This window comes from Mixophyes fleayi, chromosome 5, assembly GCF_038048845.1.
Source record: "Mixophyes fleayi isolate aMixFle1 chromosome 5, aMixFle1.hap1, whole genome shotgun sequence".
Taxonomy (NCBI): Eukaryota; Metazoa; Chordata; class Amphibia; order Anura; family Limnodynastidae; genus Mixophyes; species Mixophyes fleayi.
In genome coordinates this window covers 34,386,890-34,401,201 of record NC_134406.1, presented here as the reverse complement: position 1 = coordinate 34,401,201, position 14,312 = coordinate 34,386,890, and the positions used below count along the sequence as shown (strand labels likewise).

Genomic DNA, 14,312 nt, shown 5'->3' with positions numbered 1-14,312 from the left:
CCGCCTTACACAGTTACAACCATGACTTATGTGCATCCGGCCCCGAACAGTCTGTTATATTTGAGTATGCGATGTCGCCACTGTCATTTCACCAACTCATTTCCTGGCAAGTACATCCAGAACTAACATGAAAGTGTTTTTATGAAGCCATAGTACAAAGATATCACTGCTGCAAGGTCTATTCAATTGAGGCGCTAGCTCTTGTGTACATATCTTGAGCCGCAAGGATTGTGAGCAGTAATTATCGCACTTATTGGAAGACCCATAATCTAGCAAGAAGCAGCTTCAATGGATCTGCAGCCACCTAACAAATTAAAATTCCTGGAAACCAATGTCACATGTCACGGACAGCAATTTTAATTGATATCATAAGTGCTGGTGGATTTTAATAGGTGATAGAAAATGTTTTGGCATTTGCAAAAAGATAATGTTTCACACAATGAACATTTGCATCTTTGGTTTTAGTTAATTAAAAAAAAATGTAATATAACAATGTGTGATGAGGACAAATTGATTTTCATAGATTATTATTTTTTCCATAGACTATATATTTAAAGTCTACAAACCAAATGTTCATTTTAGTTATCTATGTTTGATAAATTTGCGTAATAAACATCATTTAAATATAAAATAAAGTTGAACATTGTGCATGTTTATGGGAAAGGTTTAGTTCAAATGCTAGGAAATATAAGTAACTAAATGATGCATGATGTTAAAATGCAGTGATCTTATCCTGATTTTCCACTATGTCATTTTAAAAGTATCTTACCTTCATCCTTCTAGTTACTATGGTAAGTATCCATAAAGTTACTTATAGTTACTAAACAACTTCTCTGTTGGATCAAAGTTTTCATACAGCAAATGACATCCCAATACATAGATGTATAAATCTGCACAGATCAACCGTTACCTAGGAGACTGTCAGCAGTCTCGCAGGCCCATGAAGATTTAAGCCAGGCCTGTCCAACCTGCAGCCCTCCAGGTGTTGTGAAACTACAAGTCCCAGCATGCTTTGCCAGTAGACAACCTGTTGATAGCTGGAAGGGCATGCTGGGACTTGTAGTTTCTCAACATCTGGAGGGCCGCAGGTTGGACAGGCCTGATTTAAGCATTTCGCACTATGCTTCCATTCTGTACAGAATTATAAATAAGATTATAAGAATTCTAAAACTTGTTTGTATTGTCACGTGCCTCGAAATAGTCAGCACGGTGGCTAAGTGGTTAGCACTTCTGCCTTACAGCACTGGGGTCACAAGTTCAATTCCCGCCCATGGCCTTATCTGTGAGGAGTTTGTATGTTCTCCCCGTGTTTGCGAGGGTTTCCTCCCACACCCCAAAAACATACTGGTAGGTTAACCCTAGTCTGTGTCTGTCTGTCTGCGTGTGTATGTGTGTTAGGGAATTTAGACTGTAAGCCCCAATGGAGCAGGGACTAATGTGAGTGAGTTCTCTGTACAGCGCTACAGAATTAGTGGCGCTATATAAATAGCTGCTGATGATGATGATGATTGGTTGTTACTTAATGGTAGAAGCAAAACTAAATCCTTTATTAAAACAATCTTTCGGGATTCTGGGAGAAGATATAATTTATTAACTACTACGCTTGCCAGAATTATAATTTTTTTTAAGTCACAGAAATTATCTTACTGTAGTTTTCTATACATTATTTTTCCTTCCTTGTACTGCTTGTTATGAAGTCTTTGGGAGACGTAGTATACATTGGGGAACATTTCTGAAAACAAAGAAAACTGGGTGATGTTGCCCATAGCAACTAACCAGATTCATATAATTGGATTAGTGCTGTTTAGAAAATGAAAGCTAGTTGTTATGGCAGCATCACCATTTTCCCTTGCACTAGTATTATAAATGTTCCCTTCGGTCTTGCTCAGAGGTTTGGGTGTTATTTTCTTCCTGTGCTTGTCCAACTATTACCTATTGCTCCTTCTCTGACAATATGTAGGCTTAGGAATTATTGTAAAGTCCAAAAAATGTCCTTAATGCACGTCTGAAATCTATCTCTACCTGTGTGCACCACGTTCTTAATGGTCATTTCCACGTTCCCACGCGGGTGATAAGATCTGCACACTCTGGGAATACTTAGTGTTTACCATAGTGGAGCTGTAGACAGATGTTGGGAGCACTTCATACATTTCTCTTCATGCTCAGCCATCCATGAAGAACAACATTCAAAGTGTCAATGATATCTGTCCAGATTAACACTCGTGTTTGGTGAATAGCCCATGTAATTTGTTCATGTAAGTGAAGTTGTTCTCAGTGAGATTCATTCTTCTAAATGTCTTTAAAGCTCTTATAACTCAAACAGTCTTGAGCTCTACATTATGGAGTTCTTTTTTGTAATATGCTTGTTTCTTCCACTTTATTTATTTCACGTATATATTTTTTAATTTAAGGTTTAAACGAGATATGGAGGGTGGGAGAGAGGAGTTGGAGGGGGGGGGGGGGTGCGAAACACATAAACTACTTTATGCGCTGGTCTTATCCATTTGGGTTATCTATGTACTCTAAAAACAGGCCCAACCACTTGTGTGATAGTGTTTTCCCCAGAAAATGTTGCCAGCCGGGTGGCATTAAGAAGTAGCCAGGTGGGGGCAGTGTAATACTTTGCAATAATATTGAAACATTTTGGGGGTTATTACCCACACCTGCTAGGACTGTTGGTCAGTGGTCTAACACACACTGCTGGCTGAAGTGCTCACATAGTGCCTGTTATACTAGGAGAAACAATGGTTTATTGTATTATAATAGGAATCTGTTGGGCTCCAAGAGCCAGGTGACAAGTAAAACCAGCCGGGTGGAGCACCTGGGAAATAGGCACTGGGGGGGGGGGGGGAACACTGTGACATCATTCATTGTGCAGTGTAGAAGGTAATACATACCTAGATATGTGAACCAGATCTGCTGTGTAGGTCTGTGATGTGCATCCTGTGGGTTAGGGAACCAGTTGGGGTCCAAGAATCTGTTTTTGTAATTGTCAGATGTGCAATACTCACTATTGGCAGCCACCTTTTTAGGGTCCCAGAACAATGGAATGCTGACTCTTGGGGTTCCAGGTAAGAACATACAAAGTCCTGGGATTATCTGTTTTACTTTCAGTGCTGCGAAATAAGAAAATCTCCATGAAAATGGTATTCTCTGAAGAATACTTTTAGCTACTTTGTATTTTTGACTTACTAAACATCTTGTCCCTAACAGAATTCTTCACTAGCGTTGCTTTTGCGAACCCTGCCATAGTTCATTTTGCCATTGTCATTTTCACGGACCGGTGGTAGCTTGTTATGTCTGCTGTGTACAAAGTCATGCCTTGGGGTTATAAGAGAAAATTAGCTGATATTGAGTTTTCAGGGGCACTGGGCTTCTCAATTACTTTACCACAAAATGTTATTCTACCCAGTATCACTCGCACATCATCTTTTTTTTATTATTATTGAATGAATGATTGCGTTTTTGTACGGTCACATTAATATACATTTGATGCAAACACATTACAATAGTTTAATATTTGATTGTTTGTTACACAACAGGTGATTGCATCACACATTACAATACTAATCTGCCGGTAGAAAGTCATTTTCTGTGCATGCATAATGTAGGACAGTTATAGGATCTTTAGCCACTGGCTTAAAAAAACATACTTTAATTATATTGCTTCCAAATAGAACTTTTCCACATGAAACAATGCCTTTTTTTTATTGATTTTGGTTATCTACGTTTCATTGTATTGCATTATTTTTTTATCCAGACACTTTTCTTTTTTTTCTTTTTTTTTTTTAACAATGCTAAAAAACAAACAAAAAACAATCTACTTGTTTTTCGCGTGAATTGTGTTGGTTGCAAGGTGACTTCAAAGGTGGAAAAAGGTCTGACATGATTTATCTTGATTTCAGATTTTACATCACAAACGCATGCAATTTCAATAAGGATGTGTAGACTGCATACATCCAATGTGTATATATAACATTTTAATAAAAAGTATTAAAAGTTCAGGCTGCTGTTAAAAAATAATCATGCAATACTGATTTTACAAGGCTCACCAGAGAAGAAACACAGTTGAAAAGTTTTATCACAACAATAAGCAATGGTTCAAAAGTACTCCCTCCCCATTCTGCTCCCAGGGGTCTGGATCTGTCCCCCAATATCTAGACCCTTGCCCACATGGGACTATACAGGGGTATTCCCGAAATTCATTAGATACAATTTAGGGGGTATAATAAATTTGTAACCCCAGCTTTGTAGTATTTGTTTGTACCACACAACTAAATGCACAATCCATAAAAAAGAATAATTAAGTAATTGGTATTTACTTTTTTTTTTTGTCCTTGTAAACGCCTATAGAACAGGCACAGCCATTTTTATGTATACCGCCCTAGAATAAGTATTACATTGTCTGTGCTTTGATGCAGCTCTTCCATGAATTATGTATTTAACACGGGTTAGGGTTGTGACGTTCTCGAGTAAAGTTCTCCCGGTGGACCATGGAGGAGGTCAAGGGTAACTTTAAAGTAAAAGAATGCGATTTAAGACATACGTGCTAAGCTGGATTGAGCGTCTAAGCTCGCATGCAGTTGCAGTGTTTATACTGAGATCAGATGTGTTTTCATACTATTTCAGTTAGTCCTCGCAAAGCAAAGACAATGTTGAAAAAAGAAGCTGTGAACACTGGATTTGTGTTAACCAGAGTGTTTATTCTAATGTGTTCAGCCACTTAAAACGACACTGCTCCAGAAAAGTGTTTCCCGCGGCTTCCACAAAGAGGCTCAGAGTTATTCATTATGGACTTACTACAGCTGAAGAAATACGCTCCGGTTTCACCAACTTAGAACATTTAAACAGAGCTGTTTGTAGGGTATCGGAAAAAGTTGAACAGTTTAAGCAAGCGTTACCTCCTATTGTTATATGTCCATCCACGTTTGGATTCCCCTCTCCACACAGCTGTCTTTCTAAGCCTGGAGGTGTTGCTTTTGCTGTCTATGGAAAGTGTCACAAAAAAAGCCACGTCTTTTATTTAGTTGTCTGTTTCAGATAATGAAAATCACAACTTGGAGAAGTCAGAATACAAGTAGTGTCTAAGTTTGGCAGCTACAGAACTCAGGGTCCTGTGTTGAGATCCAAGTCTGATATGGGCTGAAAAGTACATTTTGCCTTAGAGAAAAAAATGATTAGATAACAGTTGTAAATATAATAAGATGTGCACATCACATACTTGCCAACTTTTTGTGATTGCCTTCCGGAAGCTGCCGTGCGGGGGGTGTAAATTGCGTAATTTTGGACCTGTGACGTAATGACGCCAACACGGCATTTTACAGCGGGGGCGGGGCCAAATGCTGTGATTCCCGGAGAATTGCTGTATTTTGACCTTAATTCTGCAGATGCGGGAGATTGCCGTACTCTCCCGGGAGTCCGTGAGACTCGCCCGAAATGCGGGAGTCTCCCGGACTGTCCGGGAGAGTTGGCAAGTATGGCACATCACTTCTTTTTATAAATGCTGTGTGCTCTCCCATCCATGCCATTATTATGAGGCTATGATAAATTTTACATCGCAGTGATCACAAACAGCGGTTTCAAAGATGTTCTCAAAAGTCAGTTTTATATAGTAAATCTAATATCTAGGAGTGTTTTGCAATGACACATACATTTTATCACGGCAAGTAGATATGGGCCTGTTCATTGAATACACATCAATGGCAGACTGATTGACTCTGTCGTACGATCGGCCACTAAAGTGTTAATTGAATTGGATATATTTTATAAGCAACGTTGCGTGCCACGTTGTGTGAGAGTTATTGTTTCACAAGCAGAAATATGACATTTACACTGGAGCATAGCAGATCTATTGCGTAGGTGTTATACTGTGGGATCATTAGTGTGAATAGACAAGTGGTTCTTTTTCATTTCTTTTGTTTAAACTAGTCCTTTTTTATTTCACCATTCAGATACTTCCTGGGGATGGCTGGCCATCACAGCTTTTAGGTGCTAAACCCAGCCTCATGTGTCTTAAAAGATCTCTACAAAAGCCTCATTTGGTTGCAATTTGTTCCACTCAGCCAAAACACGTCCCTGAGTTTTGTTGTAACCGACACACGATCTTACTGCACATTAACAGGGAGAGTTTCTCGCAGGATAAGCTCCAAGCCAGTAACACTTTATGTGGAGGTCTGCCTCCTTCTTACAGTGACTGGAGGGTAGGGAGATTATAACCTCCACATTCTTCAATCACTAGCACTTACACTTTATAGCCCTTTCTCCACCTCTGAAGAACAAACATATTTACAAGTCATGCTGCTCAGCAGAAGGCAGATTGAAATCAGGCCTCCACATACTAATTAGCACTCTGCTGTAAGACACCTTCCAGTGTTGCGAGACATTTTACAAGCTATTAAAAAGAAGTGTCTTCTGAATCACAGCCAGATGTTTTCTAACACAACCTATCCAAACACGTGAACTTATTAAACACAGCCGCGTTCTCTGCCTGGCTCGCTCTTGGCATACACGTGTTTACAAAATGTTTATATTAATAAAATAGATCTTTGTTCCTGCCTCTTCCACAATATACTTTATTCCTGTTGTAGTTGGCTGTCTCTGCAATTATAATGAGACCTTAAGGTGTTTGGAACAAGGTGATTGGACTGGTCCAGCTTTGACCTTCCGTGCACCAAGCCAGAATCTACTACGTACTGTTAAAGTTATGTTAGAATTCTCAGAGACTGCATCCAGTGGCTGACGTAGCCCTTGTGGCAGGGCTCCGTACAAATAATAATAAAATAAATGCATATAAAGTGAAGTCATTTTTGGTCGTGTTTCTTCATCTATGAGAAATCCCAGTGACTACCCTTTGTAGTCACAATAACACTGAACAATAGCATTTGCTCATATTTTATTTGCATGTATTTACCCGGATTAAAAAAGAAATTGTCACTAATCTTATTTTTAATTATGGATCTGAACAGGGGGGGTTAATAAAAGCATTGTTAGGGGGCAGAAATGTGAGACTGCAAACTTAACTCTATGGCTAGATGAATTTATTATTTAGTTAATATTATGTATTTGTCGCACCAATATAGTTCCCTAACGCTTTACAATTGGGAGCAAACAGTGTAATAAAACTAGATGGACGTTAACCAATAAACAATGAGTGAAGAGGGCCCTGTTTTACAATCTAACAGGAGTTTGATATACGAGTAGAGGAGGGTAGAGACTTCAGGCCTGATAGGTTGAACTTATGCCAGCTTGCGTAAAGGACTTTGTACTGCGCATGCCCGCAAAGAGAGTGCCGACATATGCACTCATGCAGGGTTGTGTGCATCTGAGAGTTGCACCTCCTTACAACTGGAGTGGGTAGTCTAATGTAAGCCGAGTGCAGTAAGGGAGCAAATGTGGATGAGGCAGACAGCACAGAAACACATGTACGACTGTCAGGAGCTGGATCTTTGTTTGTTTTTGGGTGGGGGTTTAACACCTGACCTCTAAAGTTGCTGAAGAAGATGACGGTTGTCAACACTAGCTACCTGCTTCTGATTGGCTGCAAATACATCTCGGAAGTGGATATTGATTGTGCATATACTAAAAACAAAAAAAGATTTTTTTTATTTTTTGCTTCTTTCATACGTGTGAGAGACGGAATATTATATCTGCTGTATTATATCAAGCCTAATAGTGAATGTGTTTTTTCGCTATCAGAGCAATCTTTTTGTTCTTATTGCCCCCACATACATCCAACTAGGCATCAGGATCTTTATTTACGTTTGTGGGACCAAATGCAGGGAAGGAATTGAGCAGTTTTACTCGGGGAAGCGGATAGAGAGAGGTCTGGAAAATACAACTTGACTATTGCACTAAAGTGCATGTTGCTTTGTATACTAAAAAGATAAAGAACTTCTCAAAAAAAAGCCTAGCACACCTTGTGTTCGTCTTGGGAAGCGTATTTTAATTGCACACCATACTGTACGTCCTGTGTATAACAAGACCAGCAGAGAAACTATCATTTCTTCTGATCAAGAACAAGACGAATATCCTCATATTGTATCTATTGGTTTTACAGACCTGTCATTCCATAAGTCTAATGCAGTGTGACGCGCAAAGAGAACAGAATAGGATACCTTAGTGGGCTGCATGCTATAACGAAGGTGGGTCTTTATCAGCACAATGTGGACACAAGTCTATACTTAGTGTACTGTACTTAGCACAGCACCCAGTACGGCATAATTGGCATCTGGAAAATATATACTTATTGCACAATGAGACTCCATATTCAGAATGCATCATGTGATGAGATGGGGTATACTTGGTGTACTAAGAGAGTAAATACTTAGGGCCTGATTCTTAGTATAAGACAAACACACGTAACAATAGATGCACCAGCTCTGCGCCAGGTTCATGTCAGGTGTACATCAGATTCCACAAATGCCTAGAAATAGCATTCAGTTCTGAAGCTGCTGCAGACCGAAACAATTAACTCTTTCATGGGAGATCATAAAGCACTTCCAACAAGAAGTTTTATTTAACATAAGCAAATTAGAATAAATGCGAGAGGAAGCCAGGTCATAACCACAAGAACAGTGTTTTAACATGTGTTTTGATAGTGAACAACGCATTCACTATTAGGTTTGATTTAAATAAAGAACACCTTTATACAGTAGGTATAATCTTCCTTTCGTGTACCAATGAAAGTAGCAATAATTTCATTCTAAAATACGTCCAGAAAATAATAATATAGGCATAAGCAATGAGAAAAGCACCTGTTAGCTTGAGAGATGAATCATCCAATCAGAAGCGACTAGCTTGTGCAGGCAACAGTGCTCTTCATCACTCAGAGACCCACAAATGACCGGACTACTAACAGACGTATCTCCTCCTCCGTGCGGATCAGCTTGTGTTATGTGAACACACCATTACTGTACTCTGACTGCATTTCAATAACCCCTTTTTTCCCATTTTATATATTTTACACCAATCCAACAGGCGGTCACCCAACTCAGCGTGAGCCCCTGAGTGCACAGTGTGGCAAAAAGTAAATACTGTGCACATTAAACCCAATTGTGAAGCATGCTCTTGTCAACATTCCCAAACCTATTTCCAGTAGGTCACACTCAGTATTTGCTGCCGAAAAATTGAGACTTATCAAGTATGATCATATACAGTACCATGTTCTACACATACATTCCCACGGCTCACCATATGCAGTTTCAACATTATAATCCCAAGCCACAATATACAGCACTCAGGCCCCATTTACCCCCTTGCAGAGTACAGGACATAACCTTGGTGCTGTCTTTGGTTATTTGGCTGGAGTTAGCCATGGCTATACCACTTAAGAACAGTATCCAATGACAGCACTAAGTGCTTTATAATGGGGTGTCTTAATATTATTTATTCATTTTTACAGAACTTTCTATGTGATGAAGCACCTGAACTGAGTGACCATTTGTAACCATCCCAAACTCTGTGTTACATAGTAACAAGTTGGCAGGTCTGGTTTATCCGCAAGTAATAAGAGCGTACCACACAACAGAAAATATTTGTTTTTACTCAACTTATCGTTCTAATTCCCACTTGTTGTTGGATCTCAATCATCATATCACTTAGGGGATATTATATCCTAAATGTGGTTTCCGAAATAGTCTATGTACACCAATTGTACTCCAGTAACAGTAGGTTTTAGTAGGAGGTCACCCTCTATCTAGCAGCTGTATTGGATTATATGTTTTATTTTCCTTTCCACTGAATGTCTTCTGCCTTCACGTAATCTCTAGAGCAGCTGTCAGTATGTCCACCTGAAGCTTCAGGACACCCAGACCATCTCTGTAAATAATTACATTTCTGAATCACGGGAGGTTACACATTACCCCTCTCTCTTCTCAAGCTGCTGGTCTCAGAATTAAGTTGGTCCTCCATGCACAGCTAGTAGCCAGAAACCCTAGCAGTTGTCTAATCTAACGTCTCTCGCACTTGATTGATGATTATTTTGACCTCCGGTAAATACTTCATCTTCTAAGCAGTATATAATTAGAAGTGACAGTATATCAATGAGTGGTCTGCATAATAGTTATATTGTATGGACATTTAACATATAATCTACATGGAACTTTGAGGCATTTCTATAAAACGTCCTTTAGCATTTTGGGCAGCTGCTTGTTTTATCAGCTTATCATTTTGTTTTTACTTTATGTATGCCAGTTAGCATTAAAAGGCATGGCCATTCTTATTAGTGGTACATTTATCTTTTTCATATACATGGAGGAGGTCCATGGAGTTCCCTGTCGGCGAGACATTCCGTGTTTTGTGTATATGTGACCTTTAGTGAATTTGCTATAGCGGATTTCCAGCCATATTTAGATAGTGTTGGATGAAGGCGCACTTGCATTCAGCAAGAAATGGATCTTTGTAGTATTCTATATTCTTGAGCTATTACCAAAGCTCCACCCACTGACTGCACTTCCTGATTTTCATCATCATTTATTTATATAGCGCCACTAATTCCGCAGCACTGTACAGAGAACTCACTCACATCAGTCCCTGCCCCATTGGAGCTTACAGTCTATATTCCCTAATATAGAGACACACAGACAGACAGACACAGGCAGAGAGGGAGAAACTAGGGTCAATTTTGATAGCAGCCAATTAACCTACCAGTATGTTTTTGGAGTCTGGGAGGAAACTGGAGCACCCGGTGGAAACCCACGCAAACACAGGGAGAACATACAAACTCTACACAGTATTATATGAAATATAGTGTTTATGAAGAAGAGTACAGCTATTTGGAACAAAGGTAGTCAGACTTTCACTTTAACAATAAAAGTATTTCCTACATGTATTATTAAAACTAACATTTACAGATTTTCTGATTGTTGTTTGTTTAAACAATGGTACAAATGCAGAGCTCTGGATTTATAATTGGAAGAGAGAACGGATATTCAAAGTATCGGTTTTACCATTGATGCGAACAATCTGTTTCAGTATATAGTCTGCCATTAAAGAAAATAATCATCTATATGTATTAAAGGAGCAGTAGCAGATTTAATCAAAATGTGCCTAAAACAATATTTAGAGTGTGGTTTAGTACTAATATATATGTTTTGTGCTATAGACCCTCTAATTGTGTAAATATTTCTCAGGCGCATAAGTTCTTACATCCTTTACAAAGAGTAGCTTTGAACGTTCCTGTTAAATTGTGCCTGCAGCACATCCTTTCCTTGTGAATTGGTGGGACCAAACTCCACTAGTTTCTTTCATAGGGGAATTGGTAAATGATTATGTACATATTGGGCCTGAGTCATTAAGGAGAGCAAAGCTTTAAAAAAAAAAAGAGCAACTTTGCACCTAGGCAAAACCATGTTGCATTGGAGGGGGAGGTAAACTTAAAATGTGGGGATATATTGTTAGTTGGGGTAAGGCATGTCCTAGATCAACTTTACATTTCAGTGTAAAAATAAAGTTATGAAGTATTTGTATGCTAAATGAAATAACAGCCAGTATTTAACTTATGTGCAAAATAATAAATTTGCACCCCTTGTATTGTAACATGGTTTGTCCGGGATCAAATTTACTCCTCTTCTTGGCCTTGCTCTCCTTAATGACTCGGGCCCATTATGTCTCTCTGGAGATTCACTGAGAACCCAGAATCATTATTTAATTTAAAACTACTGAAAAAAGCCCCACCACAATGTAACACTGTGTCAGCACTTTTGTTTTAGGTGTCTTCTGAGAGATGCTATTCGTCAAAAAAAAACTTAGCATGACCAGGCAATAAGTATCTGTTTTGTAGGCTCTTTTGTTTTGTACTGTTTCTTTTTCAATCCTAGGACAGGTATCATTGGGTAGTTGTGTGTGTGCAGGGATGTCTTGAGAGAGAGAGAGATTCTGTCACTGACACAGGTCTCATAGAAAACAATAGCCTACAGGGTCAGTGCTAAAACTGCATTGTATTAACTCAATCATCTACGGTTTTATAACGCTTGTGTGCAAAAATATATTGTTAGAATAAAAGATGAGGAGTTTTTATGTAATTTTTTAACAGAAAAGACAGTTTAAACCAAGATATGAAGGTCTTATAATACAAAATCCTCTCTCAAATGATATCAACCAATTTATAAGCATAGAATCCATCCTCCAAACAAGGCCAAACATATATGAAACTCCCTGCGAGTAAAGTGCACCCATCACCTCCATGCAGAGGACACGATATTCTGGAGAATGGTGCTGATCAATTTACTAGGAACCATTGAGATATGAGATGCAAAGTCCCAGTGATCTCCCTGGTTCCTAGTCAATTCATAGGTTGCAAAAATTGCTTCCCCTGACTAAAGATGCATTAAAGGCTGTGTAAAAGATCAGGGTCCGTTTCCTCCTCTTCTCACAAAGTGTGGTAGATGTAATAAGCCATTTGTATCTACAGCAACTACAAGGTATTCATCCCCTTTTACTTATACGATGGAATGAAAATTGTTTTGTGATGTTAAATAATAAAAAACAATTATATTGCTTTTTCTTACAGTTATAAAAACAGAAAATTATCGGATTGCATAAATATTCACACCCCAAACTTAACCCTGGAGCAATTACTCATAAAATTAATTGCTTGCAATCTTCTGTGTACAGTTAGGTTTTCAGTTGATTTCAAAATAATACACTGGTCCCACAGTTGTTTAGTGTATTTCCAAAAAAGAGATTCATCAGGAAGATCAAAGAACACTCAAAGCAAATCCTAGAAAAAAGGTATTGAAAAGCACAAACTAGGGAAAGGATCTTAAAAGTCTATGAAATGTTATCTGCTATAACACCGTGAAGTCCATCATAAAGAAATAGTGAAAGTTAGCAAAACTAAATTAATCGCCCATGTACTTCACCAAGCTGTACTTTTAGAAGTGGATGCTACAAATGAAAAAAACAAACATTGTTGATGAACACTCAAATGGAATATCATCTATAGGTTACCAGAAAGCACGTGAAAGACCCACATACCAAGTGGAGAAAGATTTTATGGTCTGATAAGACCACAGAATTTTTGCCTCTACACTAGGTTCCATGTTTGACGGAAGCCAATCACTGCACATTGTCCCAAGAGCACTGTCTCTACCATGGAGCATGGCGACATAGGCATAATGTCATGGGTATAGATGGAGCATAATATAGACAAATCTTGCCAAAATATCTGCTGCAGCCGGCAAAAGACCTAGGACTCGCGAGAGGATATATATTCCAGGTTTCATAGCCTACAGCACAAGCCCAATTGTCAGTTTAAATTTAAAAAAAAAAATCCTTAATCCCATTGATAATCTGTGGAATGTTTTGAAAATTGCTGTTCACCAATGGTCCCCGTGCAACCTGATGGATTGTAGCAATATTGCAACGTAAGACTGCTGAAGCCTGCAGTGTTCAGGTGTGCCAAGAGACCTGTCCAAGTAGACTGACAGCTGTAATTGCCGCTAAATGTGCTTCTAGCAACTATTAACAAACGGGGGTACAAGCTCTAAATACGTTTTTATTTGACACTACAGAGTATTTTGTGTTGATCAGTGGTTAAGAATTCCCAAATAAATCCATATTTATTCCATGATGTAAGAAAATTTGATGTGAAAATGCCAAAGGGGGTGACTTTATAGTCACTGTACTTGTTTTTATGGATGCATATCAAAAAAGGTGTTTCTTTCTTGCCCCCATTTATGTGACATGTGCAGGACATGTGTTTTATACTCACAAACGTTGTCTTGAATTTTATAGGACCTGTGGGTGTTGGTTTAAATGAGCTAAAGAGGAAGGTTCTGATCAGCGACACCCAGCACTATGGAGGGACCGTACCACGTAAGTACTTATCTCAGCATTTCATGTAATAAGCAGGGTTGTATGCACAAGAAGAGGAATCACTAGGGGTATGTCAGTAATTGGTTTCTCTGCAGAACAAACACACTCGCCATTCATCATGCTCACAAAATGTAAGACGGACCTGTTTCCATTGAGGCGTACCACCCAGTTCATGGCAAGTGGCTTTTATGCTTGTAGGTGTAACCTACTCGTGTATGGTCTTCATTGCTCTGGATACTACACATTCTTGTGGGCACAAGTCATTTCTGAATGATTTAGTGGTCTGCATTGAGCAACAATAAAAAAAATTGTATTTTTCCACTAATTACTAGGTGGGATGCCTCATTTGATAGGCACTTCCTCCCATCCTTTAGTATCCTGTCTTATGGCGTGTCTGCCAGAATTATTGGCATAAGTAGTGCAGTTTGAGGTTATTTTATCTGTATGTGTCATGTGTTCTTATACCCACTGCCTGAGTGTATCACTGAAATTTAAGT

General features: G+C 38.8%; 1 protein-coding gene across 5 annotated transcripts in view; it reads left to right on the top strand.

Moving 5' to 3' along the window:
- The window catches only part of MPP7 (MAGUK p55 scaffold protein 7), a 259,014-nt gene that overhangs the window by 219,469 nt on the left and 25,233 nt on the right, over positions 1 to 14,312 (top strand). For all 5 annotated transcript variants that reach the window (XM_075212010.1, XM_075212007.1, XM_075212011.1 and 2 more), the window contains one exon: positions 13,735 to 13,815. In XM_075212010.1, coding sequence (XP_075068111.1) covers positions 13,735 to 13,815 — 81 coding nt within the window. The remainder of the gene's footprint in view (positions 1 to 13,734; positions 13,816 to 14,312) is intronic.